This window comes from Ambystoma mexicanum, chromosome 1q, assembly GCF_040938575.1.
Source record: "Ambystoma mexicanum isolate Mex_15411 chromosome 1q, UKY_AmexF1_1, whole genome shotgun sequence".
NCBI classification, from domain to species: domain Eukaryota; kingdom Metazoa; phylum Chordata; class Amphibia; order Caudata; family Ambystomatidae; genus Ambystoma; species Ambystoma mexicanum.
In genome coordinates, this window is record NC_090922.1 from 1,481,145,615 (window position 1) to 1,481,172,708 (window position 27,094).

Genomic DNA, 27,094 nt, shown 5'->3' on the forward strand with positions numbered 1-27,094 from the left:
ATTTCCCACACTGCATCTGCATGTTGGCACACGCAGCTGTACGGGAAGGCCTTGCTGAAATTGCCAGGACAGTGGATAATACATGCTGTCAACCCAATCTCAGGAACAGCAATGACAGATATTGAGGCAAAGTAGTGAATGCCTCAGCAAATCCAAATTCACAAGGCGCTTCTGTGAGACAAAATTCAACGTCCCTCGTCCTGCCCATGTGCAAGACGTACCAGGCAGGGATAATCAATTGTGACATATTTAGTATCCTTTCAAAAGGGTATCCTCTGCTCAGACTGTTGCTGCGGAGAAATGGGAAATGTATCCTTACCCCGCCTAACTTCGCGGGCTTCGTGGGAAGAAAAGTCTTGCCACCCTGGCAAAAGTCTCTGCAACATTTTATGGCAACGTGCCAAATACTGATGTTTCCTTTCTGTGCACTTTACTTGCATGGCACTTCATACAATGCTAATATTGCGTGAACATTTTCTAATATAGTCTAAAACTGCAAATATGTGCATGAAGGCATTCGGCACAGTGAAGTATGTGACTTTTTGCTTGGTAACTTTTCGCCACACATACCAGTGCATAATGGTTATTTGCACGACAAAAGAACAGATCTTGAATCCAGGGGGGGTAGAGTAAACAGCAGGGCACATTGAGAACTGCTTGGCAGTGACAGCTGCCTGTCTTCATTATGTAGATGTTCCATTTGAGTAGTTCCCGGCTGCGCTTTTGTGGTTTGTACACTGTGCTGCGGGATGCCAAATGGTGCGAGCTTTGTGCGAATCGTTAAAAGAGCGAGCTGAAGCTACCAAGAGAGCTTCACACTGGTCAGCCAATAAATATGCCAAGGGGCATGCAGGTGGATAGCTGCTGTTACCACGCAAAACATTAGTCCTGGTGACATGATTTATACCTGTAAATCGAGAAAAAAAAAATTTTCGCTTATGATTTATTTCTACGACTTATATTGTGTTTTCTGTTCAATATTATATTTGTGTTAAAAGGACAGGTCGTGACAGACATAGCAATATCCATAACATGTATTGGTATACAGAATACTCAAGTATCCACTCCAAGATGGCGCCCGTGTTACCGCGCATGTGGGCGCCATTCGCATGGCCAGATCCCTTGCCTTTGTGTGAGGACTGAGGAGCAGGAAAAGGAAACTGGTAGGTGCGGTTTGAGAGAGCGCGCGGGAACCCGCGAGGAGGTCAGAGGGTCCCGGAAGCCAGTGGGCGGGCTCGTGAGAACGGAATATAAAAGGTACCCCCGCGAGCAGACTGAGTAGCCTGCCATTTTTCTTTTCTGTCTGCTGCCAGTCCCACCCCGTCTGTCCGCCGCAACCCCAACCCTGCTTTAACCATGACTAAAGTAACAGAGGCCATGGCCGAAGACTGCAAGCCTGATAGCACCGAGGAGACCAAGCCGTCCCCTCCTGCAGCCTCTCCAGCGAAACCCGAAGACTCCTCAGCCAAGGAAGCAGCCCCGGCCAAGGAAGCCGCCTCCGAAGCAGCCCCGGCCAAGGAAGCCGCCTCCGAAGCAGCCCCGGCCAAGGAAGCCGCGTCCGAAGCAGCCCCTGCCAAGGAAGCCGAGGCAGCCCCTGCCAAAGAAGCCGCGTCCGAAGCAGCCCCTGTGACGGAAGCCACCTCTACCAAGGATCCCGCGTCCGAGGCAGCCCCTGCCAAGGAAGCCGAGGCAGCCCCTGCCAAAGAAGCCGCGTCCGAAGCAGCCCCTGTGACGGAAGCCGCCTCTACCAAGGAACCCGAGGCCACCACTGCCAAGGAACCCGTGAGCTCCCCAGCGGCCGCAGCCACACTTGTCAAAGAAACCGTGGTCTCTCCGGCTAAAGAACCTACTCCAGAGGCCCCCGCCGACAAGGAACAGACAGCCGAGGCCTCTGCAGTCGAGAAGCCTGAACCCACCGCTTCCCCGGCTAAGGAAACCCCTTCGGAGGCTAAGGACTCTGCCACGCCCAGCTCCCCGGCCAAGGATGCTGCGCCCCCCGCCAAGCCATCCCCACCCGAGGACCCCGCTGCCAAGACCGTCCTGGTAGAAGAGCCGGCTTCTGAAGCTATGGACAGCTCCCCTGTAGAGGAGCCAGCGTCCAAGGCCGCCGCCGCCGCCACCTCCCCGAAGAAGACTGAAGCTACTTCCACTGAAGCTCCGGCAGCGGAACCCTCGGTTCTCGCCACCCCGGAGACTCCAGATAGTATGGAGGCCTCCCCCACCAAACCGAGCGCAGCCGAGGCGTCCCCGAAAAAAGAAGCCTCCCCATCCAAGAGCGCCCCCGCGGAACCTAAGGGGAGCGCCACAGCTGACAGCTCGGAGGCTTCTACCAAGAAGGCGGCGGAGCCGTCCGCGGATGAGAGGTGAGAGCGGCGCGGGGGTGTGCCAGGGTGATCCTAGGGAGCGCGCAGGGAACGCTAGGTGCGCAGTACCACACTGTCTCCTCAGACGCGGTGAGCGGCCGTTGCCTCGGTGAAAGACCGCGAGCCACCCGGCCGCTACCACTCTGAGGGGAGTCTAGTGCTTTCCTGAGTGAAGTGCACTTCTCACACGTGGGGTCCCCCCCCTTGCGTGCCCGCAAGGTGGGCATGCCCGGTCCCCCGGATGTGAGCGCCGTCCTTTAAGATTTTGGCGCTAAAGATGCCGGTGGGAGGCTCGCGGAGGAGGAAGGGGGCGTGTCCGCCGGCCTGGGATTGCTCGCTCGTGACGGGGGCGCGAGCTGGTTGACCGGCGGAGGCCGGTGCGATTGGCTGTTGCTGTGAGTGGGCGTGTCGGCTCGCGCTGCGGAGGTAAGGATGCGGCTCCCCTCTGGGGACCGGTGCGCGAGCCCCATGTTGGTGATATGGGGGTCGTTCAGCTCGTGCACTGGGAACCGAGTGGGCCCCCCTATATTCTGGCGTGCTTTCTTCCAGGCGGATGGGTAGTGCAGCTCTTGGGAGGGGGAGTGTGGGGGTGACAGGAGCCCACTGCCGCTCGCTGGTGCCTGCTCGGCGCGTGCCCCTCGCAGGCAGGCGTCGGGAGGCAGTTGGCGGCGCCCCGCCGAGCGCTTAATGGCTCTCCGGAGAGCGGCGTCCAGCGGAGCGCGCGGCCTCTCAGGCGCCCCGTGGCTTCCCAGCGCTCGCGCAGGGGTGGCAGACTCGTGGCGATTAAAGTGCTGCTTTCCCTCCACAGCGCCAAGAAGGACGAGGGGGCGGCTCCTTCCACGTCTACGGAGGATGCTGATAGGTGAGCGCTGCACATCGCCGGCTTTGTGTTGTAGCTTTTGGGCCCGATTCATGTATTTTCTTTGCACGGTTCAGTCACTTGTCTCTCAAGACATACCTGATTCAGGGAACTGTGCAACGTATATATTTGCAGGGAAGTCACTTTGTACTAAAAACATGACTTCGTATTGATTTTGCACAGTTCCTTGAAACTGGTTTTGTGTTTGCAATGGAACCTGGACCCCCGTCTTCCCAAGGATGTAGTTTCATCTGTTCTTGTGGGCGAACCGTCGGGTGCATATTGTTTGAAGGCTAAACGAGGTATTTAATGACGTCGGCTAGAGAACTCTTAAGCTAACTACGCATGTAATGGGGGGGGGGCGGAGGGTTAACCCTAACACCACGATCCATGGAGGGCATCGTACCTGAATGCCAGTGTGGCGAGCTGCCCATTGGCATCGCCACCGTGAAGATCAAGCGCTGTGTACAGCCAGCCCTCGCTCACATTTTCATCTTCGGCCGTACTGTCAGATTACTGCTACAGCCCATGCCAAGCTTTCAGCGGGTGTGGACATCAGTTGCAACCTAGTTTCTCCTCGCCCAGGCGGCATCTAGTGGCATTAACCTTCACTCTCCTACTCTTACCTCGGTGCTCTGTCACCTACCCGCACATGCCGAGAGAATGTGCTGTCCCAACACAATTGTGCTGCCGTTTTGCCTATTTGTATATACGGTCGTGCTTCTGAAGTAAAATGGTATCGCAGGAGACGATGACCTAATAGATGGGCACCGGACAACCACGATATGTTGCCTTGAATGCTTTGGTTTAGTTTGAAGGCCCGACCCTGTTCAAGGCATATTTGTAGCAGGTTCAATAACCTGTTGCACTATAAACCCATCCCTTCTTATCCTGGGCTTGCACTTTGCTAAGATGGGTTTTCTTATTTCACTCACATTTTAATGTCAGTCATGGAACGGGTGTCCCGGTTCTACTCGAATGTATTTCCGCCAAGTCTGTTTTCTGCATTTAGTAATCCTGTTAAAGAATACGTGGAGGTGGGTACATGCACCTTTCGCTGCACAAACGTTTACTTTTTTTAAATATTTTTAGCAATGTTGATGTAGATGCTGAATCGAAGAAACTTATTGGCCTTGGAAACAAGCACCTGGTTCTGGGAAACATTCCTGCAGCTGTAAATGCTTTCCAAGAAGCCAGCAGCATGCTGTAAGTATGGACTTGCTTGGGGGAAATAACGCGTGCTGGTGCAATGTCTGATTGTGACTTTCCCTATGCCTAGTGTCACTGGCAACTCTAAAGTCGGCAAGGTAGATGAATGGCGTAGTTGTGAGTGAGTGGCTTAGCTTGTTCAGTGGCAACGCTAATTTTCCTCAGAAAATGGGATACCGATCTGCATTGCTCCTGTCATTAGAGTACACCAATATTGACAGCACAAGAAGGCAAGGATATTTACATGGATTCCTAATGTGGTTGGAACAGCGTGTGTCATGCAGGCATTGTTTATTTGAAGGTGATTGGGGGCAACCCGGGCCGGTCCTTGCATCGCCTAAGGTATGGCTTAAGGGCGGTTGTAAACTACTGGCTACATGGGGTATTAATATATGGATCCCTCCCTAACATTGTACTGTTGAAACAAAGCAATAAGGATGGACTTAAAGCAGAACGTGAGGATAGTAAGCACATTTCCCTTGCTCACGTTCTAGACTTGCACAACGCCACGTTTTGTGGCATCAAAATATGCTTCTATATCTGGTGCATGCAGGATGTTGGTGAAGAGGCGGGATAATGTGGTGAATAGGAACTTTTATTGCTTAACATTGTTATGGTGGAGAATGAGACCCTTTCTACTGTTATCCAAATGTTGATACTTAAATGAATGTAATCTAACAATACCTTGCCCAATGTTTATAGCAACTTTCTAATTCTGAGGTAATTTTTGTATTAATGGAGAAATCAGAATTTAATAAGGAACAAAGCCTCCTAATGCAGTCTGATCAGCCTGTGGACTCAACTGGTCACCCATTACAGTCCCATCTTATCGGTTCGTCAGCTAAATCTGCCATTTTTCACTTTTTCCATCTGGTGGCCTCTGTACAATGTTTCAAAGAGTAACCCACAAGACCTGAGTAATAGAACAGACTGCCTTGACTATGTTAGACTATATTTTTGAGGTGGTGCATGTTTGCAGCTAGTTAGTGGGGCTTAAAGAAGGTATGCACTGCCACTAGAATAGATTGTGTTCTTGAGCCTGGTGTTGCCAAGCTCCAGATATACTGTGGCCCAACTTGCCATTACTCTTGCATCGTCATTTCTATGGCAAATGGACTAGTTAATTGTCGCTGTTGTGTGTCTTTTTATTAATTGAGAATCTGAAGGAGTTCTAAATATTTGGCAAATTCTCTTTGCACCTTATATAATATGCCTCTGTGCTCCTTATATAATATGCCTCTGTGCTTGCTGGGGTGGGTTATTGGCAGCACCTTCCCCTGCAGTCTATTTTGAAGCTCCTAATTGGTCCTCTGGTGTTAGTGTCACATAACAAGCTTCCCTGAGCTGTATCATTGATTCTAATGCACCACTCCCACAATCATATGTACACCACCTTAATGTAAAGCCTCTTGTGCGGTTTGTAACATGACATTTCGCCACTGACGTTTCATTGTTTGCCTGTGGAATTGCCCTAGGCATGCGCTGAGTTAACAAAGCAATGTTGAGCAATTAACTTGAGCGTTTTGCACACTGACTTTTTTTCCCTTTGTTACAGTGGCAAGAAGTATGGAGAGACTGCAGATGAGTGCGGCGAAGCATTTTTTCTCTATGGAAAATCTCTTCTGGAACTGGCCAGGTACATCAAGAAGCTAAATTGAGCAATTGGAGGGTGGGGGGGTTGTGTGTAGATTGCTGGTCTCTTTAATCCCTGAAAATAAGATTGTAACCTCCTGGGTTGGCTTAAACCTGGAGACTACAAAGTGAGTAAGTCCTTGGCGTAGTAGCCCCTGGCATAGACTTATCCTACTTGGGGTGTTTGTGTGCTACAGTGGTAGAACGGGGGGCGGTGTTGTAATGGCCGGTTCCAGGTGAAACTGACTGGTTCATATTTGGACTCGTGACCTTAACCTAAATGGTCAGATTGGTAGCATAGATGCTACTTATTTGCATGAATTACCTCAACCCTTGGATACAGTCGTGTCCCCTATAACATAGTTTATAGCAACTTGAGCTTCATGTTGTACGCTTGTCTTGATTACTTTAATTGTTCCAGGGTGGAGAATGGTGTTTTTGGAAATGCGCTTGAAGGTGTCCCTGACGAAGATGATGAGGAAGAAGGGAAAGAAGATTCAATGATTGAAAAGGCTGACCTGGATGGTATGTGGTGCACCGCTCCAGCAGACTGGTGACACCAAGCTTTCATGGTCCCATGTATCTTACCAACACTTGGTAGTATTCCCAAACCCGCCCCAATTGATCCAGTCCTCATCATCCCACTAGTTTTTGTTATTACAATTTGCCTGAAATTAAGGTGCTCCGTTTTTACCAGAACTTGCTTGTTCTGTTTTCACCTGGAAAAGCTTGGTGTCTCAGTCCTTTATGGAAGCGATAGCTTACCCCCTCCCCCTGCTTATGTTGGTAGTGCTGCTTGATGGCCGAAGGTGCTAGCATGTTTTCTTGTAAAGCATTTGCTTTTTTGCATTTATAAAAGCTGTTTGTTCCCAAAAATGTAGAGAAAGAAAGGGAGGAATTGAGAGAGCAGGTATATGATGCCATGGAGGAGAAGAAGCCAGGGGAGGCCACCCTGGAAACTGAAGAAAACAAGACGGAGGAGAGTGCTGATGTGGACATGGAAGAGACAGAAGAAAAACCCAAGGAAGCTTCCAAAGACACAGAGGAGAGTAAAGAGGAACCAAAGGAAAAAAAAACTGAGGCAATGGTGGCAGAAGTAACGAAGGAGAAAACTGAAGAGCACACCAAGGCAGAAGAAGCTACCCCAAGTGTAGTCGAAGAGAAACTTAAGGTGGCTGAAGAACCCAAGGCAACTGAAGAGGTTAAAAGTGAGTCTTCCCCTGCGGAAGACAAACCGAAAGAGGCGGCCGGAGTGGAAAATGGAAATGAGGATGAGAAGATGGAAGAGGATGGAGAAGGTAACCTTCATGAATGCCGCTCTTGGGGTGTGGATTGCTGATGGGGTGACACATTGATGGCTGATTGGGCCAGCGATAAAGTCCACTAGACTGGGAAGTGGAAGCCTGCTTGGCTGGGCCATAATGCAAGGGCTCAATCTTTTAGAATAGTTTGTAGTCTGCATTGCACGTTTTGCTATTATGCTTAAGACATGACTCCTATGGCCAATATGGGAGTACTTGTCATTTATCAATGGTGCAAATATGCTACAATTGTCTTTGCTATTTGACAGATTGCTGCTTTAGTAACCAACTGTGGTCATTGTAATTATGTCTTTCCAGATGAAGCAGAAGGCTCTGACGACGAGGATGATAAAGAAAATGAGACTACAGAGACTACTGAAGAAAAGGTATGTAAACCTCGCTATTTGGGCTTTCAGTTGTACTCCACATCGACGTCTATGGATTAAGGTCTGCATGTCGAGAGTGGGTATTTTCGTACTACATGCAACGCTGCATAGCGAGCACTGTCTGGCAGGAAGTATGTAACTGATGTGCGACATCTTCGGTTTTATGCTGCAACCTCTGTTCGCATGTCTTTTTCTAGGATGAGGAAGATGTGGAGAATCTGCAACTTGCTTGGGAGATGTTGGAGCTGGCTAAAGTCATCTTTGCAAGGTAGCCTTGTAGCTTTACTGGGCGGGGATTCCCATTGTTCCACTTGGAGGCTCATGCTTTGCCGTCCTACTGCCCCTACAACTTGTCATCCAGATCTGGCAGTTGGGTGTTGTGATGCAGGCCATTGAGGCTATAATTCGTTTTTTATGCAACCACTAGTGGGTGCCAGCCGAACTTATTAAGGCATGCTGTTGGGTTCTTTGTAGATTTGTTTAATGGTAATCCAACCTGCCAGCTTTGGCTCCATGTTTGTTGCACACTTGCCTGTATGTGGTATATTCTTCAAATGCTGTAGAATGCACCCACAAAGTAAAATCGTTAATTGTTACCGAGTAGTTTGCTAATTAGCAGTTCTGTGGCAAATTTATTGGGTCCTTTTTAGACCTGAAACCTTTGCTCTGGTACACATACTACTTTTTGTTTGCTACAAATTTCGGCCTTTCATTTTAGGACTGATTCAAAAGAATCACAGCTTTATGCAGCACAAGCTCATCTGAAACTGGGCGAGGTTGGCATTGAGTCTGGTAAGTGCTGTTAACTTAATGGAAAGCGTGTTGGCTTTTGAGACTATTCTGTCTAAATGCAAGTGCTTTTGGTTGTCTCGCAGAGAACTATTCCCAAGCCGTGGGAGACTTCCAGGCTTGCCTAGAGATCCAAAAGAAGCACTTGGAGGAACATGACCGACTTGTTGCTGAAACACATTATCAGCTTGCAATGGCATACCACTACAGCAACCAGCACCCAGAGGCCATCGCACAGTTCACAGAATCCATTGGGGTCATTGAGAAGAGGCTGAGTGAGTATTGCTAGGGCAGTACAGAGCTAGGCTATGAGGAATTTAGCATTCACTGCTGCCAAGCCTTCAGCTATTCAGCTTGAAGGAGAGCATTGAATGACTGGCTAATGTGTGGCTTGCCTTGGTCCTCTGCGCCACATATGGCAGGCCTGATCAGTCATTCCATGCTTGAGGAGGTGGATGCTCGGCTACAACTTCTAATGAAGGTGTATGGTCTTTCTCTTGCAGCGGTACTAGCAGAACAGGTTGAGAAAGCAGGAGGGGAATCCAGTCCAGAGGATAAGAAGGAAATCGAGGAGCTCAAAGGACTGCTTCCTGACATTAAACTAAAGATTGAGGACTCAAAAGAAGCGCAGAGAACTGGGGTTGTTGCAGAAGTGGCTCTCAAGCAAACTCTGGTTAGTGTTTGAGCCTTTTTTCCACTGGCCTAAAGGAGGGCTTGTCTACATGGCATGGTTCCTATACATCCTGGACTGCAGTAGAACGTGCCTGCTGACTTTATACCCCTAAAATGTTCCCTTGCTGTGTTTGTGGGGGTAAAAGTAGCAGGTTTTTTTTGTATGAGGTAACTTGTGTAGTTGCCAGGCGCTTAATATACGCCACCACTCTGGTACATGTTAGGCCAACTGCTTTGTAGCACTTGCATGTCTGAATTCTGTAGCTTGGACATGCGAACTGCAGTAAAGCATTGGTTTTATGTGCATCACAATGGTATCTGTATTGGAGAGCTTATGCACCAACACTTCAGCTCCTTATGTACGCACATGCTTGTAACAGAACTTCTGTCCAAGTAGTGCTTGACACATGCTGGGGTTCAGTCCGCCAGGATTGGTCTTGTTGGCTGCTATTAATTTGGTTCGAAGGCAAGATGGCTAATTGAGCCTGAGGTAGCGTTTAGGGTCGTTGCTCTGTTTAGATGGTCTGTGCTTTATTTCTGATAATAGCTTTGAATTGGCCTATTGTATGCTCTAAGCTGGGTACATCACAGGTGAACATCGTGTGGCATACTCCCAACCGAGAATGGTAGTTGGCACGTTGGAATTGCAAAAGCATCTCATTGGACTTGTGCACTTTTATAGAGCAACTAGATGTGCTCATGTTTCATCTCTTCTGGGCTGTATGATTCGTCATTGTTGGCGTGTAGGCAGATCTCTGCATGTTAGAATCCATGAACGCAGACAGTATGGCTCAGCCAGTTCTCCTGGTATCTTCATTTCTCAAATAGGCTGTCATTTGCAGACATTGTCCTTTCTTTAAGCCGTCACTAATTACCTTTCTCCTTCCAGGCTGGAACATCTACATCCCCATTTGCACAAGGCAATGGCAGCGTTTCTTCATCCTCCGTCTCTACAGTAAGTCAGTTGTTCACTCTAAATTCTGACCATGACCAATAGATCAGCGTCTGTATTGAGGTCTGTGCTCTGCCTCACTCCTAGATTCCAGTAAGAAAGTCTGCTGAAGGAACAGCCTCTGCTACATCAAACTGTGCTTCAGATATTTCCCATTTAATCCGGAAAAAGGTGAGAGTGCACTCAATGCAGCAAGTTTTGCTTCAGATTAATGCCACAGCTAGCTTCTGACTAACACGTTGCACCACTTGGGATGTTGGTGCTTTTCAGCCTTGCCAGGGTTTATTCTGTGGCATTGTTCTAAACGTATCCGGTTAATCACATGTGCAGTAAGCAGGTTTTGTAATTTTTGGTAGGGATGGAGTGGTGGTTCACCCGTATTCTGTTTCTGCCTGTCCCTGGGTGTGAAACCTTAGTTGCCACTTCTCTGGTAAGCAAGGCACAGTCCCCATACACACTGGCTTATGGTGAGCCTAAAAAGCACATCTGCTCTCAAACTATTTATGGGATTGTGGAGGCATTGTATGCTGGCTTAATCTTGGGCGCGTACCTATGTGTGGAAGCAAGTACACATCTTCCTTCTTTGCCCTATCAGTTAGGCCAGGTTTGGTTTATTTCAAATTTGTAGCTCGGTTCCCTATGGGGTGACATTTTTGTTTGGTGACCTGGGGGGTCATTTATGGTCCCCCCTTTTGCATCTCCTGTATGGGCTTGTCCAGCTTGCTATCACCCTGAAAGTAATTTCTCCTAAACCTTTGCAATTCAGAGGAAGCCTGATGAGGAGAGCCCACGCAAGGACAATGAAGCAAAAAAGGCAAAGCAGGAAGCAATTGTGAATGGTGGAGGGGATGCTGTGCACACCACCAGCAATGGTGACGCAGACAAGGAAGAGGTGGGCACTTGCAGATCACAGCATCACTTTGCACTAAATGGCTGATCTAGGCACCTCACTTCTAACCACCATTAACCTCACTACTTCATCATTTCATGTGTGCTGATAAGATTCCTGCCAATGAGCTTGTTTGGTTAATATTTACAGGCACAGAAGGAAACTCCAGTGGAACAGACGCCAATGGATACAGATGTGGCAGCAGTGGAAAGCACATCCTGAACAGTGTTTCTAATTTCTCCCAAAGGGACTGGTTTTGTACATACTGTATTTTTTTCACTTTTTGGCAGGATGTTTTTGTACGAATTAAATAAATGTTACATTGCGAATGTATTTTCGTTTTCTTCATACCTGTACCTCGGGCGTCTTGGGTGTTGAAGTTTACGAAGAGTTAACTTGAATAAAATTGTTTCACAAGTCACTGTACTTATCCATCAGTGTCATAATTTTGAAGGCTGTGACTGGGGACTCCTCTTGTGCACCAGTGCAAATGGCTGTATGGTGCAAAATTAATTGCTTTAGTGCCATTATTAGAAATGTTCAGCGTTGTCCCTGCACAGGTTCAATTGAGCCCTTCCATGGGCCTAGACTTTTAACGATGCTTAATGGTTGATAAACCATTACATTTTTATAGTGTAATACAGATCGCCTCTAGTAATTTCTGTAAATGAGGGTTGTGCTGAATTTTCACCTGGCTTTTTTCACTATAAAGGCCTGGGCACATTGTATACTGTAGTCCTGTCCAGAGAGGTGGGGGTTGCGAGTTAAGGAATTGGGGTGGTGTGACTGATCTTGCCAGTTTCTTGCAATGGTACCAACATTAATTCTTTGGCCAATTACCTTCCCAGTGAGTCATGACCCGAGTTATGATCAATTGCTACTGTGTGTGCTGTAGATCACTTCACTCAATTCCTTCTTGGTGTACATGCATAATACTGGATCCAGACCATGATTTTACAGTTATGATCGTTGTAAATTGGTAATGGCTCAGAAGGCAATCAATTAGTTTTTCTACATCTCCTTCAGGAGAGCAGGTCTAATTTGACATGTGTTCTAGTAAAACAATGTGAACCAGTGTAGCAGCAGTGTTTGCCCATGTCCACAGGGCAAAATGAACGAGTCTGGGGCTAACCTAGGGTTGGTCCATGGCTCTCAATCTGGCGCAGCCAGCCTGACTCAAGGAATGCAAAAAACAATGGCTTTGGAAAATTGTGATCACGAAGATGCACAGGAACGTGGCACAATGGATATGCTTCCACACAGCTTAGCTGCTCAAAAACGAATGGCTGACTAGGCATTAGGTGGTTGCTAAATTACATCTCATCCTCTAACTGCAGGTGATACGATCTGAGGACTTACCTTTGTAGAACCTCTTAGGATACGTCACCGCTCTCCATTGTACTGTTCAGGCTATGGTCCAAATAATTTGTGCACACAAGTCCAGTCTTACTCGGGTGGGGTTGGGGGTAGACATAAATAAGGAGGACGAAGCCCATTACCAACAGCACAAAACCTAACACAACATCCTAGTAAATTTCTTCTTTCTACTGGAAAGAAGGTCCAGTGACTCCCAAAATACCTTGGAATGGCTGGCACTCTTCCAATGGTGCTTCAGAAACCTTGAACCTGTCTTAATTGAGGTGGAATACGCGTGAGTTTAACCATTTAATATCAATGCCTCTTTACCACTTATTGCCATTTTTTTTTTGCTACAAGGAGACTGGCTACTAGCCCCATAATCTATGGATGGGTACGCTTTGTGCCACTCACTGGCCAAGAAGGGACCTCGTGGTTGGTTGTGTTGGGGTCAGGACTATATCAGAGCAATTTGAAGTTGTTATAATGGTAAAGCAGTCTGGGGTGGGGATGCTCTTAGTTAATGTCTGGTGCAAACCATCGTGTAATCCAGGATGCATACACGAACTATTAGGCCAATGGAAGTGATACCACGTCCCATTTTGTGATTCTGGCTGGAGGCCATATCCAAGTGGAGGAGGCACAGCCAATGTTTGCTCATTTCCCTATAGTGTGTCTAAGGCAGTTGAGGGCAATGAAAGGTGATTGCTGGTAAACATTTTGAGAGTTGGGATTTGGAAATAAACGGTTGTCCTCTGAGCGATGGCCCATGGTAGAGTACTTGGCATAATGGCCAGCTTCTAAGTAAAAGATATTTACACAAGTAGCTACTCTGGGATGTGACAGTAACAGAGTACCTAGAGTGATCATGATGCTCTGAAGTCTATATTCAAACATTTTTGGTGGTGAGATCAAAGTTAACCACAAAGCCAATTGCATTATTTGGTCTGACAAACACCATGAAGGCAAATGAAGCGATTGGCCAAGGGTGCTTGACATCAGACCAGAAATTTGGAGACATGACTGTTGAAATCGAGAGTTGGATTGCTGTGCTTCATGTAGATTGCCTCTGATCCTCAAGGACTCGGCACCGCATTCCCTTTGAAGGAAATGCGGGACGCCAAACGTAAGATTAGGGGAGAAATACCAAAGCTTAGAGCCACTACCTGCTCAGTAATTGTAATACATAATGGCAATAGAAAGCTGAAGAACAGATCGTACCTGGTTAAAATTGTATAAAAAAAGGTCATTGAATAGGTGGCGGAAAACAGTGAATGTACTGGGTACTAGAAATACCCAGAACATCTGGGCCATACTTGGGGAGGCCAATGGTAACAGGAAACTCGACTATCAACCATATAGGTGCTCAAGAATAGACGTCGGTTCTTGAGAACCGCAATGGTATTGGGAACGCATTGGAAGAGGGGAATAATAGTACTATACAAATTGCCCCACCTTTTTGAAATCACTTGATGAGCTAGCAAGTAAATTCAAGACCTTAAAATTGTCTCGCCCACCGGGTCCTAATGGAATCTCTTAATGCGGTCAAAAAATAATCCACAGTTCTGGGCAAGCCTCTGGAATTTGAGAAGGATTTGGCGGATGGCAAAATTCCAACTACGTGGCAAGGGCCAAAAAGGTAGACCCAGCCAATTACTGCCTGCTTTGCATGTTTGCTAGTACAGGAAATATCTTTGCTTCTCAGTGTGGGCAGAAAAGGCAGGGATCCTAGACTGCTTCCAGAGTGGCTTCAGGCCTGGGTACTCGACAGCACATCATTGGCTCCTTATTAAGGAACAAAGTGCTGCCATCTAACCCCCCCCCCGCCCCTGTCTCTATGCCCTCATTTTTTAGGGCAGCTTTCGGTTCTGTTAATAGAAGTTTGCTTTGGCATAAACTCAGTGGTCCCTGCTTTTACTATCTAGAGCGTCTGCATTCAAACACTATAGATTAGATAATGAAAGCAATGACATGTCCCATCATTCAGATGGCAGGGGTGTAAGTGCCCCTGCTATATTTGTGTTATATGTCCCTGACTATGCAGGGAATTTGGAACTGTCCCCATGGGTGGGTAGGACTCAACTGTATTAGCAGACGCTGATGATATTGTGGCCCTTGACCATACCTTTGGGCACCATAGATCAGCAGAAAAGCTCTGGCACTATGCTGAGAACAAATTGGTTATTAATCGCAGTAAAACTGAGATACTATTGTTTACCTCTGGTAGGGTAACCCGTCACTGCATGCATCTTGGGATCCTTTCCGTAAAAATTGAAAACATTACTTTTCAATTAACTCCAACAGGCTAAATCTTTTTGAGGAAATCTGTCAATCTACTTGTGTCCTGTTTATCACTATTCGTTGTCCTGTCTTCTTGTCAGCGCTCTGATGCCCGTGATACATAAAATTAGAGTGCCTGTCGGTGATACATATTGTGCCCAATTTGGTGACCTCACAGGCAAGTGCACGTTAATGCATGCTTGTTCATGCAGTAAATTACCCTAGTCCAAATGCACCTAGATGTGCACTGTGAAATACCAGTACCACTATTGAGATTAAACATCCAGGAATGTACCATTAGCCCATATATAACTCTAAGACAATGTGACCAAACAAATTTCCGCCTGCCAGTACTGCGTTCCTTAACTTGACCCCACTTTTGGGAAGTTGGTGAACCGAGATCATAAGCCATCACTTTGTACAATGCCACTGCTTTACTGTTTATTACCGCAACGGGCAACCAAAACAGTCCACATACCTGAATAATTACATTGGCAGTGCAGAAAAGCAATCTCTGGGGGCGGGGGAGCTGTGGGGGATTGGCATTAAGAACTCATAGTAGTAAAACATTTAATGTAACTAACAGTGAGCACTTTTGCTGGTGGCTCAACAACTCGAGTCTGCCCGTACACTGCCTGTCATGGAGGGAGTGCCTTTTTTTTTTAAACCACGCCGGTCTGCCTTCTTCGAATAGGGTGGCCTGATTCAAATACCTCGGCGCAGGTTTCCCAACCACAATAGGCAATATCTCCATCTAATGCTAGAATGCCAAACATTGCTAATTGCCAAATTCAATTACGGACAATCAAAGCAACACTGTCAATTATAAATGAGGCAGTTGACATAGTTGAAATAAAACACCTCTCAAAATTGTGATTACATTGCATATTTACAAAAAACAGAACTTGGCCCGTTAAGCCCATACTATACAGTCCTATATTTGCAAAATGATTCCAATTTCCTTAGTTTTCGGTTACCACCTCTTGGCGGTGAAGACTTGCATCCTGCCTACAAATTCTTTGGTGTTGGCAATTTGGTAACGTAATGGGTATTTGGCATCTTGACTGGAGATGGTGCTAATATGTTCATGAATCCTGATTTAAGCACACATTGTGCTACCTACATTGTGCACCACAGTTGCATCTAACAGTCAATTATAAATTTGGTTTTGCAATTGGTGTCCAGTTTCTGAACACCTTAACTACCAAAGTTATTAGTTTCGAAAGCAAATGGACACAACCTCCACATTTATGAAAACACCGGTCTGGTATTCTTTTGCTGATATTAATTGGCCCAAGTAACGGCACTTCCAGTTGGCAATACTGGAGTTTGACCCGGCCAACCCTGTGTACCCCTTGCAGGCCAAAAGTTGTAGAGTAATGGAGTCCCTTTGGCAGTTCAGCTCACTGTCACTTCACACAAGCCATTCACGTGCTGGATGACCGTGCTGGCACTTGGATGTTACATAGGTCAGCATGTAGTATTCTGTTAAAGATGCTTGGGCTCTCTCAGTAGCCGGAGGGCAAAAGTGTGTGTGGTGCTTCCCACCACGGGTAAAGGCAGTGAGGTACTGTGAGCCAGGATGCAAGGATATTGTTGGTGTTCTTAAAACGGACAACTGAAGTGGGTAGCTTTCTTAGGGATATGATATATTTTATTTGTATTGCGCCGAGTGTGACTAGGCAAGGGAGGAGAACAGGGGAGAACACAACAGCAATCTTACTAGGCCCAGTGACATTGAGAATGCGCAAGTGCATGGGAGAGGGAATGGAAAAAGTGCGTGGAACGGGGAGAGTGGAAGGTGCAGAGGAGAGCAGAATAAATGGAACATTGAGGCAATAAACAGTGGTAGTGCAGTCGGCAAGTGCTGTGTTTAAGGCAGCAGACTGGGTAGTCTAAGTGCAGAAAAGGGGGGGAAAATAATTAATGGCAGGCTGTAAGGGTACAGATACAGTCCCCAGTGCAAGGGGTGGCCGGGAGGCAGTGCAGGAGGGTAGCGGGGTGAGCAGGTACCTGGGGACAGGGTGGCCAGGTGCAGTGCCAAGAGAGCAGATCAGCAGGGGAAAGGGGGAGCGAAGGCAGAAGCAAAGAGGAAGGTCTTGAGGTGCTTCTGGAGATTGTTCTCAAGTTTGAGTGGCAGGGAGGCTGTTCAGAGGGAGGCTCCAGCCGAAGCTAGAGATCTCCCCCAGCACTATACTTGGAACCCCACCGAATTCTTTCTGTTCCACATTTAGGGGGTGTAAATCCTGGATAATTCACCAATTTGCCCCAGTGGCCTTTTTGACAGGGTAGATCATTGTGAGGTAGATGGTATTATCAATTGAGTAGGGCCTGTATCCTTTCTTGGAGGGAGGTGGTGCCACATCAGCCATCGGGGAGCTGTACTTTTCTGTACTGCACCATATCACGGGGGATACAGATCACTAAGATCTCTCCATCACTGTCATGGTTTTTGAAAAACTCTTAAGTCTGTTACCTCTGAGGGGTACGGTGGGATCGATGCAAATCACTGCCATTTGCACCCTTGCCTGTCTGTTCCTAGCGCAACCACCCTTTTCACTGATAACCACCACCCCTGAGGTGGACCATTATTCTGTTAACCATAGCTATACCCCATTCCCTGTCTGCTCCTACACTCCCTTAAAAAAGTTTTTCCACTGTTCCAAAATTGAGGGCCCCATTCCTCCAAATCCTTCTCAGCCCTCAGAACCCACCCCTTCCTTGCTGCTGTCCTCCTTGCCACTGTGGGTTGGGGCACTGTGCATTCCTGTGCCCACTGTCCTTGCCCTTCTGACCACACTGTGGCTATTCTATATCGTGCAACTTTTGTCTGTGCTGGCACCAATACTGACGCCTCCACAACAACTTTAGTTAATTTGTTTTGTACTAGTTTTGCTTCCTCTGCCTGCCGCCTCAGTTGTTTCCCTGTCATGCTCCTTGATTCTTCTGCAATGGTGTACTATTATGCTCTGTATTGCAGGCCACCCGTTTGTGTAACATGGTGTTATGCATTTTATACTTTTTTTTTTACACCTGCCTGTATACATGTGGTATATGGAATAAGTGGGTCACTTTATCCAGGCTGGCCCTGATCATTTTTTGCACTTACCGAGGCAAAACAACCATGCTTTATGCTTCCAGTTAAGGGCTGTCCTTCCAAGGATATGGAGTGGCTGTCATGGATTAGCATATGCACATGGTGTGAGCTGTTTCCCCAGGAGCCTGGAAAGGTACTGCCTCACCCATTAACTATATAATCTACATAAGAGAGGCTACCTATATGAAGTGGGGGTGTTGGCTTAATTGTGACCTTGCATTTACAAGTTGTACACAAGTAGGTAAAATGTCTGAGGAAATGAATGTAGCACAGCCCTAAACTGTGCAGATACTGTGTGCCCTGTGACCACAAAAGCAGAGCACCATGGCCCCCCTCTCATGCTAAACCAGCTCATAAATGTAAACGATGTGCAATATGCAGTAACTTCCCTGAGAAGTGAGTAAAATAGCATCAGTGTGTATAGGGTCAGCCATGTTGTAATTCACTTGGCCACTGTGTGCTGGTTCTAGGGTGGTAGAATACTGCCCGTAAGAGCTCCTCGGTCTACCCTGCCTAGCGTCCAGAAAAGAAAACACAAATATGAATGCACCTATATGTGCACACAAAATATAAGTGGTTTTGTATAATTACTATCTGCCATTATTGGTGGCCTTACTGCACTTGGCTCTAAGGGGTGGGGTTCATTAGTAGAAAAGGCAGATGTGAAACCTGTGGTGTTGATGTTGCATTTGTACCGCGCCAAAGCCCGTAGGCATCCAGGTGCTGAGAAAAGCGGGTTGTATGAGACTGGTGACTACGGTAGGAATTATTTTGCATGAAGAGAGCAGTTTTCAACTGCTTTCTGAAAACCAGGCAGTTTGTTTTTTGCAACTGCAGTAAGGCATTCCAAGCCTGTGCTCCCTGTACATGGAAAGTATGGCTGTATCCACAGGCTCGCTTGACACGATGCGTTTCCAGCAGGAAATCCTCGGCTGATCAGATTTCTTTTGGGTTGGTAAATGCTCACCCTAGGCTGGAGCATTTCCAAAGATGCATTTGACATATGGACAGCAATTTGAACTGAATCCATGCTGCAACCGGTCACCAGTGCAGTTTCTGTCTAGCTGCAGATGTCTGTTAAGAACACTCCATCTGGAATATGATGCGAATGGCCGTGCTCTGAATTTTTGTAGTCCTTGTGTATTGGTCCGATTTGCGCCTCCCAGCAAGGCATTGCAGTAATCCATGCGAGGGAGGATTACTGCTCTGACAAGTTTAGTAGTTTTCTACGGAGACCAGTGGGGCCACTTGCTGTAGCACCTTAAGGTGATAATTGGTACTTTTGGTGATGGCTGCTACGTGGGCTTTCTTCCAGGTAAGTGCCAAAGGTCTTAACCTTGTGCGCTACCATGATCTGGCTGCCATCAATTTCAAAGCTAGTGTACTTATGACCCAGGCCATCTCTGGCCTGCCCGGGACCGAACAGCATGAGTTTGCTCTTGGCTGCGTTCAGGCAAAGCCAGTTTGTAGACCTCCAACACTTGATCTGGTATACTGAATTCAGCATCGGTTGGTCCTCCTGATCACCAAAACAAGTTGGACCTCATCAGCATAGTTGCAGAAAAATAGATCTAGCAACTCCAGATATTTACACAGAGGAATATAAATGTTAATGGGGGAGAGACAACCCCCCCTGTGACACTCCGAAAGTGATGATTTCCACTTCGGATGCACTATTGCCCCAGTGGACTCGCGAGTGACTACCCTCAAGAAATTACCTAAGCCAGCTCATTGCCTGCGTACAGAGACCCCAACAGTGGACATCTGGTTGGAGGATTCCATGATCTAGCAAGTCAAAGGCTGCTGATAAATCCAATAACATCAGCATTCCTGACTTGCTACATTCCAGCTTCGAGGGCATGTGTCTGTAGAGCAAGTAATGCGCCTTTGGTGCCGTGAAAGCACCAAAGGCCTGACTGTTTCCCATACAGGGTACCAGCTCCCAAAACATAAGATTGAAGCTGTACAGTGGCAACCTTGTCAATTAACTTGAGAAAGAATAAGGTGTTTGTAATGGGCCTACGATTAGCTGCATTGGTTGGTTCTAAGCCCTTTTTTTTTTTGGTTTACTTATATTGCGCACCAGACCCGAAGGTATCGGGCGCAGTGGTTACAAGAAGGTTCACAGCTTAGGTTACATCATTAGGTTACACATAACAAATAGATTAAAAAAAATTAGACAAAGTAGCAATTATAGGTTATCATATACAGAGAAAGGTACAAACACTATGCAGGTACCTTGGTGGCAAAAACTTTGAAAGCTATTTACAATGTAGTAAGAATAACAGGCCTTAGTGGTCTGTTGTCTTGAGCCAATTGATGCAGTTATATCTAAAATTCAAATGTGGTTGATCCGCTCGATGGGATGGCGGCAGGGAGTTCCAGAGCTGATCAGCATTGACAGGCAAACTACTACCTTCGATAATTTAAATCTAGGAATAGTATGGCAGTTGGTATTAACTAATCTAGTGGATTTAGTTGAGGTTCTTCTGTGGAATCTCGCGGTAAGATAGCTGGGCGCGGCATTGTTCAGAGATTTGTGAGTAAGCGAGGCAGTTTTTAGCCAGATTTTGTCGTTGGTAAATGGCCAGTTTTGTCACCTGATCTCGGAAATGTGCTCTCTCCTTGCTATGCGAAGGGCCGCTCTGAGGGTGTTATTTTGGAGTGTTTGGATTCTTCTAATATACTTATTAGAACCAATATAGAGGGTGTTACAGTAGTCCAATTTGGACAGGATGAGGGCTCTAGCCAAGATGATGCAACTGTTTTTGAAGAGAAATGGTTTGCCAGCTCTGAATTTGCATGTGTATGCAGCGGCGGATGCCATGGAGGAGTTTAGTGAAAGTGAGTGGAATCGAGGTAAAAGCCTAAGGTTTTTACCTCGTTGGCAACTTTGATGGGGTTACCATCGATTATGAAGGAGGTATATTCGTGGCCTAGTTTTTTTTTAGATTAGTAGGGGTACCCAGGATGATGAGCTCAGTTTTGTCATTCAGGCATAGACTTGTATTGCCATGCATGCCTGGATGATGAGGTAGACTCTTATTCACCAAGGCCAAATACTTGCTGTAATCCCCAGAAAGTGGAAGGAGAATCTGGGTATCGTCTGCGTAATTGGTGTAGGTGATACCAAGATGGTCCAGATCATTGAAAAGTGGCTTGGTGAATGTTGTACAGGGAGGGTGAGACACAAGATCCCTGGGGCACTCCACAGGTAATCGAGATGGGGTCTGCCGCTGCTGAAGGAGAGAAGACCCTGATAGTCCTATTACCTAAGAATGATCCGATCCATACTATGGCCTCCTTGGAAAAGTACACAGCTAAGTCTAGATGGCTGCATAGGACCTTGTGGTCCACAATGTCAAATGCAGGCAAGAGGTCGAGAGGAGGGCTGATTTCCCCATGTCTCTGAGTTCATCGATTTGGGCCTTGAGGTTGATTAGTGCAGTTTCCGTTCCATGTTGAGGACGGAACCCTGATTGGCGAGCTCCTAACAAGTGGTGAAGTTCCAGGTATTTCTGAATTTGTGGATACGCGATCTTATCTAAAATTGTAAGGAGAAATGGTACTGTTGTAATAGGCCGGTAGTTGGTTGGTGTAGCTGGGTCTAGGATTCTTTTTTGTTTTTTTAAATAGCGGGAGTACCCATGCTTCTTTAAGGTTGTTTGGAATTGGTACCCGATGCGAATGAGGCATTGATGAGCTTTGATACAAAGGGAGCCAGATCCTTCGCTGTGCCCTTGATAAGTTGGGCTGGACATTGGTCGCCCTGGCAATTTGAAGGGTTGAGTGATAGTATGACTTTTTCATCCTCGAATAGAGATTTTGAAGAAGTTGAAACAGGTAGGCGGGGATGTGGGGGGGGGGGACACAGGCGTGTTAGGTGTGGGCAAGGTGGTTAGATATGCGTTTTTTTGTTCTGAAGGGTGGTAACTTTATTGCCTAACATGCTGAATGTCAGAGCACCCGGTTTTGTCTTTACTGCAGGTATCTTGCATAGGGATCAGAGTCTCTAGTTATTTTAGGATCGTGAATGGTTCCTTCATTCTGGAATTCGCTTGTGAGATGCAGTTATATGATTCTCGTTTGGCCAGACACATTTCTTTTTTTGTAGAGAAATGATATATTGGTAAGTTTAGGTCTATTGTCCTCTGAAGGAAGTAGTCTCCAGGAAGTCTCGCAGCTTCTTTTTTGCAGTCTTGTGTATTTTAGATGCGATGTGAACTATGTGTTTAAGTGAGCTTTAGGCTTACTTTGTCTCATTTTGAGCGGAGCAATGGTGTCCAAAGTTGCTGTCATGATTTTATTGTACTCCTTGACTAGCATGCCGGGATCCATGCTGTCAGGTAGGAGTTAAGGGTGGAGAGAATAACTGGGATAAGTCTATCTGCCGTGTTTCTTTTTGATCCTTGTTAAGGTAGAGGGAGCAGTGTGAGTAAGTATGGTTATGGTGGTAACTAGTTTGAATGACTAGAGGTAGTGGTCAGTCCAGGCTTGAGGAGTGATGGAGGTGATAGCAGCGTTACAATTATAATCCGCAACCCAGTCGAGCATTCTATCTGTATTGTGTGAGGGTGCATTGACTCTTAGAGTAAGGCCTAGTTCTGATAAGATGTTGGTGGTAGTATTTGCATGTTTATCTTGTGGGCCATTAAAGCCCAAGTTGAGGTCTCCTAGTAGAAGTTCTTGTGAGGTGTTTTTTAGATTATTTGAGAGAATAGTGGAGATCTCCTCCAATGACCCGATGGGGCCTGGAGGTCTATAAATGAGGTGAATGGTAAGAGTCTGGGAATTAGCTAGCAGTAATTTAGCTGTGAGAACTTCCCAGGATTTAATGTCTTGGGAGAGGGCTAATCTCATTGATAGGCTGGATTTGAAGATGATGGCAATGCCTCCGCCTCGCATCTATCTTCTCGTAAAATCGTGTAACTGTCAGGAACTGCTAGCATGAGCACAGGGTCTGCTGCAGCGTGCGGCCAGGACTCCATGATGGCTAGAGTCATATTTTTCTGCCAGAATCAAATCCGCAATCTCTGTGGCATGTGCGACTAGAGATCTGGTGTTTTAATAGTGCCCCTTTAAGAGGTGGGATGGGGTGGTCTGGAACAGGCTGGGAGAGAGGTTAGTAACTGCACCATTAGGTTGTTTGGCGCCGCAGTGTTTAGTTGGTCGTGGTGGGAAGAGGTGAACTGTTGTCGGAAGGCTTGACTCCAACTATAGTTTGGCTAATGGGAGGATTATTTCGCTTGAGAACTGGGTTGGACGTGGTTCTGGCACGAGGTTCAAATAGTTTGGTCAATCTTGATCGGAGTCTTGTATTCTTAGTTTCTGTGTTGCATGGTCTAATGAGAGAGGATAGCTCCTGTGGGGGTGTTCAGATTACTTAACAGCAGACCCTGGGTTAGGTTGATTGGTTGGGATAAGACAGGTGTAACATCTATGGTCCTTGTTGGGTTGGTCATGCGCATAAGATCGGTATTGTGGAAGGTCTAGCAAAGCTCCTTAGTATTGCTAGTGCAAGTAGCGTGCCTAGGGCGCCGATATTGAAGTCAGTAGCAAGCATAATGTTACAGGAATCTGGGTATCCCTATAGGTTGCCAGATAAGGCTATATTAGATTGGTTGGACAGGATTCAAGCTAGATTTCCAGTAGAATAGCGGGAGGCTAAAGTGCTTAATTGGCAATAGGAGCGGTAAGCTGCTGAGATACAGTAATATACAATTTAGTGTTCGTGAGAGGGCACTAGAATAACAACTATTAGTGCATTCAGTGGATGTTATGCTCACCTGGACCCCACAGGGGTGTCGATCGGACCCAGGCAGCTGCAGTCTCCGTCAACGTGATGCATAGTGCAGAGATGACTGACTGGACTGGCCCGCCTAGTCTTGTCTGCTGGACCCGAAGAAGTATTTTCCTGCAAGTGGAGACGGGGATTAGCCACCTGTGGGTTTTAGTGATGGCCTCCCAACTGTTCTCGCTCTCCCCCACTAATCGCCTCCGATATCCCCTTAGTAACCTCACCTTATGTTTGTAAAAGATGATCTCTCCATCCTGTGTCTTGCAGGGGTGGGTAGATACCAGTTACTTCACTGGTTTGAAGGCGTTGGGAGAGTTCCGGGAAGCATTGACTCTGAAGTCCCAGGCGGGATTGGTAAGTATCAAGTTCAAAGAGTTCAATGTGCCCGATGTTCACTCTTGTCCCCTTCCTTCCTTAAGTTGCAACTGAGTTTGTGAGAAGGTCTCGTAGCTGCTGCTAGCGTTCAGGTGTAAGAGTCTGTTACCCAACGCTGTCCGGTAACTATTACATGCGTTAACGTGTTGTTATTCTCCCTCTTTACAGATGCGGCATATGAAGATATGGAGAATAATACCGCCAGTGGTAAATCAGGTAAGTCTTTGGTGGTAAGAGGTATTTGTTAATTCCCTTGGCTCACCTTGTTGTTCTTGTGCCCCTAGGTGCCGGAGTACGGCGAAGAAATGACGGAGACAGTGCCGGATCGAAAGATGCTGTGAGAACTGGTGAGTATTGCACCGTGCTGGAGCTGGCAAAGCGACGCGTGCAGGACTGATGTACTTCCAGGTCGGGAGATGAAATGGATCCGGAATCAGGTGAGGAATTTGAAATAAGTTCGTTTTCTAACCTTGTCCTTTTCTTCCTCTTTATTCTAGGAGCTCTGGATTCGAGGCGGGCGTGGCAGAAGACTGGATGCTGGCTGCAGGCACGGTGAGAGCCACGCTGCTGGATGCAGAATAACACGAAGCATGTGCGGCTGTTCGGGTGTGGTTTAAATAGCCTCCAAAGTAGTCCCAGGAAAGAAGTTCCCCGGGACCACACCCAAGTAAAAAATAGTCCCTGTAGTAAAATAGTCCCATCCAGGCCTCACGTTGGCTTGGATTTATTTGCAGCATGGTCTGCATGAGGTAAGTAATGTCTGAGCCTGGCGCCAGGACTGATTTTTATTATGAGCCTGGTGCCTACGGCGCCTAGACTGAACCCAGACAGCCCCTAGCTGGGGTTTTTTGTAAATGTCTGGATGCCCGCTCCTGGGCTTGATCTGGATGCCCGGGGGTAGGCATCATGACAGCGGAGCGGTAGGCTACTGACATTCAAAACTATGCAATTCAATAGTCCTGAGAAGGCACTAGAGCAACATCAGCAACTTTGAATACATTCAGTGGAGTGGTGGGCTGCTGAAATTCAATACTATAGTGGCTAAGCAGGGCAGTCCAGTCACAAGAGATAGTTGCTAGACAGTGTTTACCACAGTTATAGCAAAGTGAGTCCAGGCATCATGATGGGTGTTAGGTAGAGGCATGAAAGGAGTGTCAAGGTGTGGTGAGGTAATGTTTGCAGTGGGCTGGAGTTAGATACACAGAATGCTAAATGCAAAAATCATAGAATGCTGAATGTAAGAATCAGTGCTAGATGCAATAATCACTCAATGTTACACAGTGCTAAATGCAGAAATCACAGTTCAGGCTCAGAAGGCCGATGCCGGAGACATGGAAGGCTAATGCACAGCACAGTTCAGGCGCAGTGAGCTGGAGTGGGGGACATAATATGCAGCAATCTAGTGTTGTGTTCTTCATTAGGGCAATGTAAGCTGGGCGTTCAGTGCTTAGGACTGTAGAAAGGTTATGTGAATAGCTGCATGATGGTATGGTGCGCAAGGGGGTGTGAACAGCTGGGGCATCTAATATAAGGCCACAGTATGGTTGCCAATCACGTTATGCACGAAAGCAGTCAAGAAAATGTTGACGAGCCGTAGGCATACATTGCTATAAATGTTGTAGTGGTGAAAGTACTTAACAAGTTTTGAGTCGGTGTAGCTGCAGACTGGTCGTGCTGAGACATCATTCGTCCGGGAGGAGTGGCGATGGTGTATGAATCAGCTGTAGAAGGCTTGTCTGAACAGAACTTTTAGTTCCGGGAATTACAAAAAGGCAAGACGCCTCCCCTCGTTGCCCCGAGCGAACAGGCGCAAACGGGGCCTTTGTCTAGGCCTTCGTCAGTAGGCCGGCGTTTCTGCCTACCGGCGGATGTTGGTTAAAAGAGGGGTTTTGGTTGCCTAGCAACAAAGCCACAGCCTAACTCTGGGGCGGCGATGCGCTAGCCATTTTTAACAGTGGGGTAAACTGCAACACTCTTAATGGACTGGAATGACACGTTTGAAATGATGAATTAATGTACCTGCAGAGGAAAGGAACAAAGAGGTCCCTGTGCACTAATATGTACTTGGATGGGAGCAATTCTCGTGGGCAGTTCGTAGGATGCATAGTTTTCAGAATGTTGTGTATCTCAGCCGTGCATCCCTAGTATTAGCCTGAACTGAGGTGCCTTGATGAGATCGAATGAAATAGACTCCCGATGTCTGTCCTGGCACAGCAAGGTTACCCTGGCTGTGCACTGGGTTACTGGTCCAGAAATGATTTCTGTCCCATCCACGGTGGTTACCTTGTTCATAGTTGGCTTAGAACACAAAGGAAGCTCCATCATTGCTGCCAGTTCTTGATCAATATAATTTCCAACTGCCCCGCTATCGATGTATGCTTCAACGGCATGCACTCTTGACGACTGTTGGTGGTTAATTAAGATCACTGGTATTGCAAAGTGCGAGGTCAGCAACTCTTTCTTCTCACTCGACAAACTGACCTCTACGTTTGTCGAGCTTGGTAGTTTTACGATTCCTTAGCTTCATCCTTTTCTGTGGCCTCGACTGTTCTTCTTGGGGGTTTTACTGGACAGTCCTTCAGAAATGTCCTGGTTTCCCACAATACAAACAAAGCTCTTGTTGTTTTCTTTTGTCCTGCTCGTTTGTGTGTTTTCCCTTGGTCGAACATACACGGTCCGAGGGTCCGTCTTAGACCGGTCTGCCTTTCGGTCCTGCAACCGGTGGTCTAGCTGCACAACCAGATTTATGAATTCTGCACAGTCTCTGGGTGGATCAACCACCTGGGCTAAGACGTCCTTGTAATAGAGGATCATCATGGGTTACCAACGGCACCGACCAATCTGTTGCACTACCACTCAGGTATGATAAGACAAAAGCTACCCGAGCTTGGTCGTTTGAAAATGCTCCAGGCCTACAAAGAAAATGAAGGCGGCACTGATTGATGAATGCCGCATACTTCCGTGGGTCACCTGAGAACCTTTCTGGTGGTGCCAGGGGCACTATTCCAGGTAACGTGGTCTGTACCGGAGTGGGTAGTATGGCAGGGTTTTGCATCGTTGGATTGCTTCCAGGTAGAGGCGTCTGTCCTGCATGTGATTGCAAGTATTGCCTGCTAATCTCTTCAGTGCGTTCTTTG

General features: G+C 47.0%; 1 protein-coding gene across 4 annotated transcripts; it reads left to right on the plus strand.

The window, feature by feature from the left end:
* The first annotated feature begins 1,154 nt into the window (after nt 1-1,154).
* On the plus strand, nt 1,155-11,478 carry NASP (nuclear autoantigenic sperm protein). Of its 4 annotated transcripts, XM_069642382.1 has the most exons (15): nt 1,155-2,363; nt 3,172-3,225; nt 4,315-4,428; nt 5,987-6,067; nt 6,485-6,588; nt 6,945-7,361; nt 7,683-7,750; nt 7,948-8,018; nt 8,469-8,542; nt 8,626-8,814; nt 9,043-9,212; nt 10,101-10,166; nt 10,251-10,334; nt 10,930-11,055; nt 11,203-11,478. In XM_069642382.1, the coding sequence occupies exons 1-15, from the start codon at nt 1,357-1,359 to the stop codon at nt 11,272-11,274; spliced, it is 2,697 nt and encodes an 898-aa protein (XP_069498483.1). In that variant the 5' UTR covers nt 1,155-1,356; the 3' UTR covers nt 11,275-11,478. The 4 variants fall into 4 exon arrangements, with proteins under 4 accessions (XP_069498483.1, XP_069498485.1, XP_069498486.1 ...); XM_069642384.1 differs by lacking the exon at nt 10,930-11,055 and having other exon boundaries at nt 1,230-2,363; XM_069642385.1 differs by lacking the exon at nt 6,945-7,361 and having other exon boundaries at nt 1,231-2,363.
* The last annotated feature ends 15,616 nt before the right edge of the window (nt 11,479-27,094 follow it).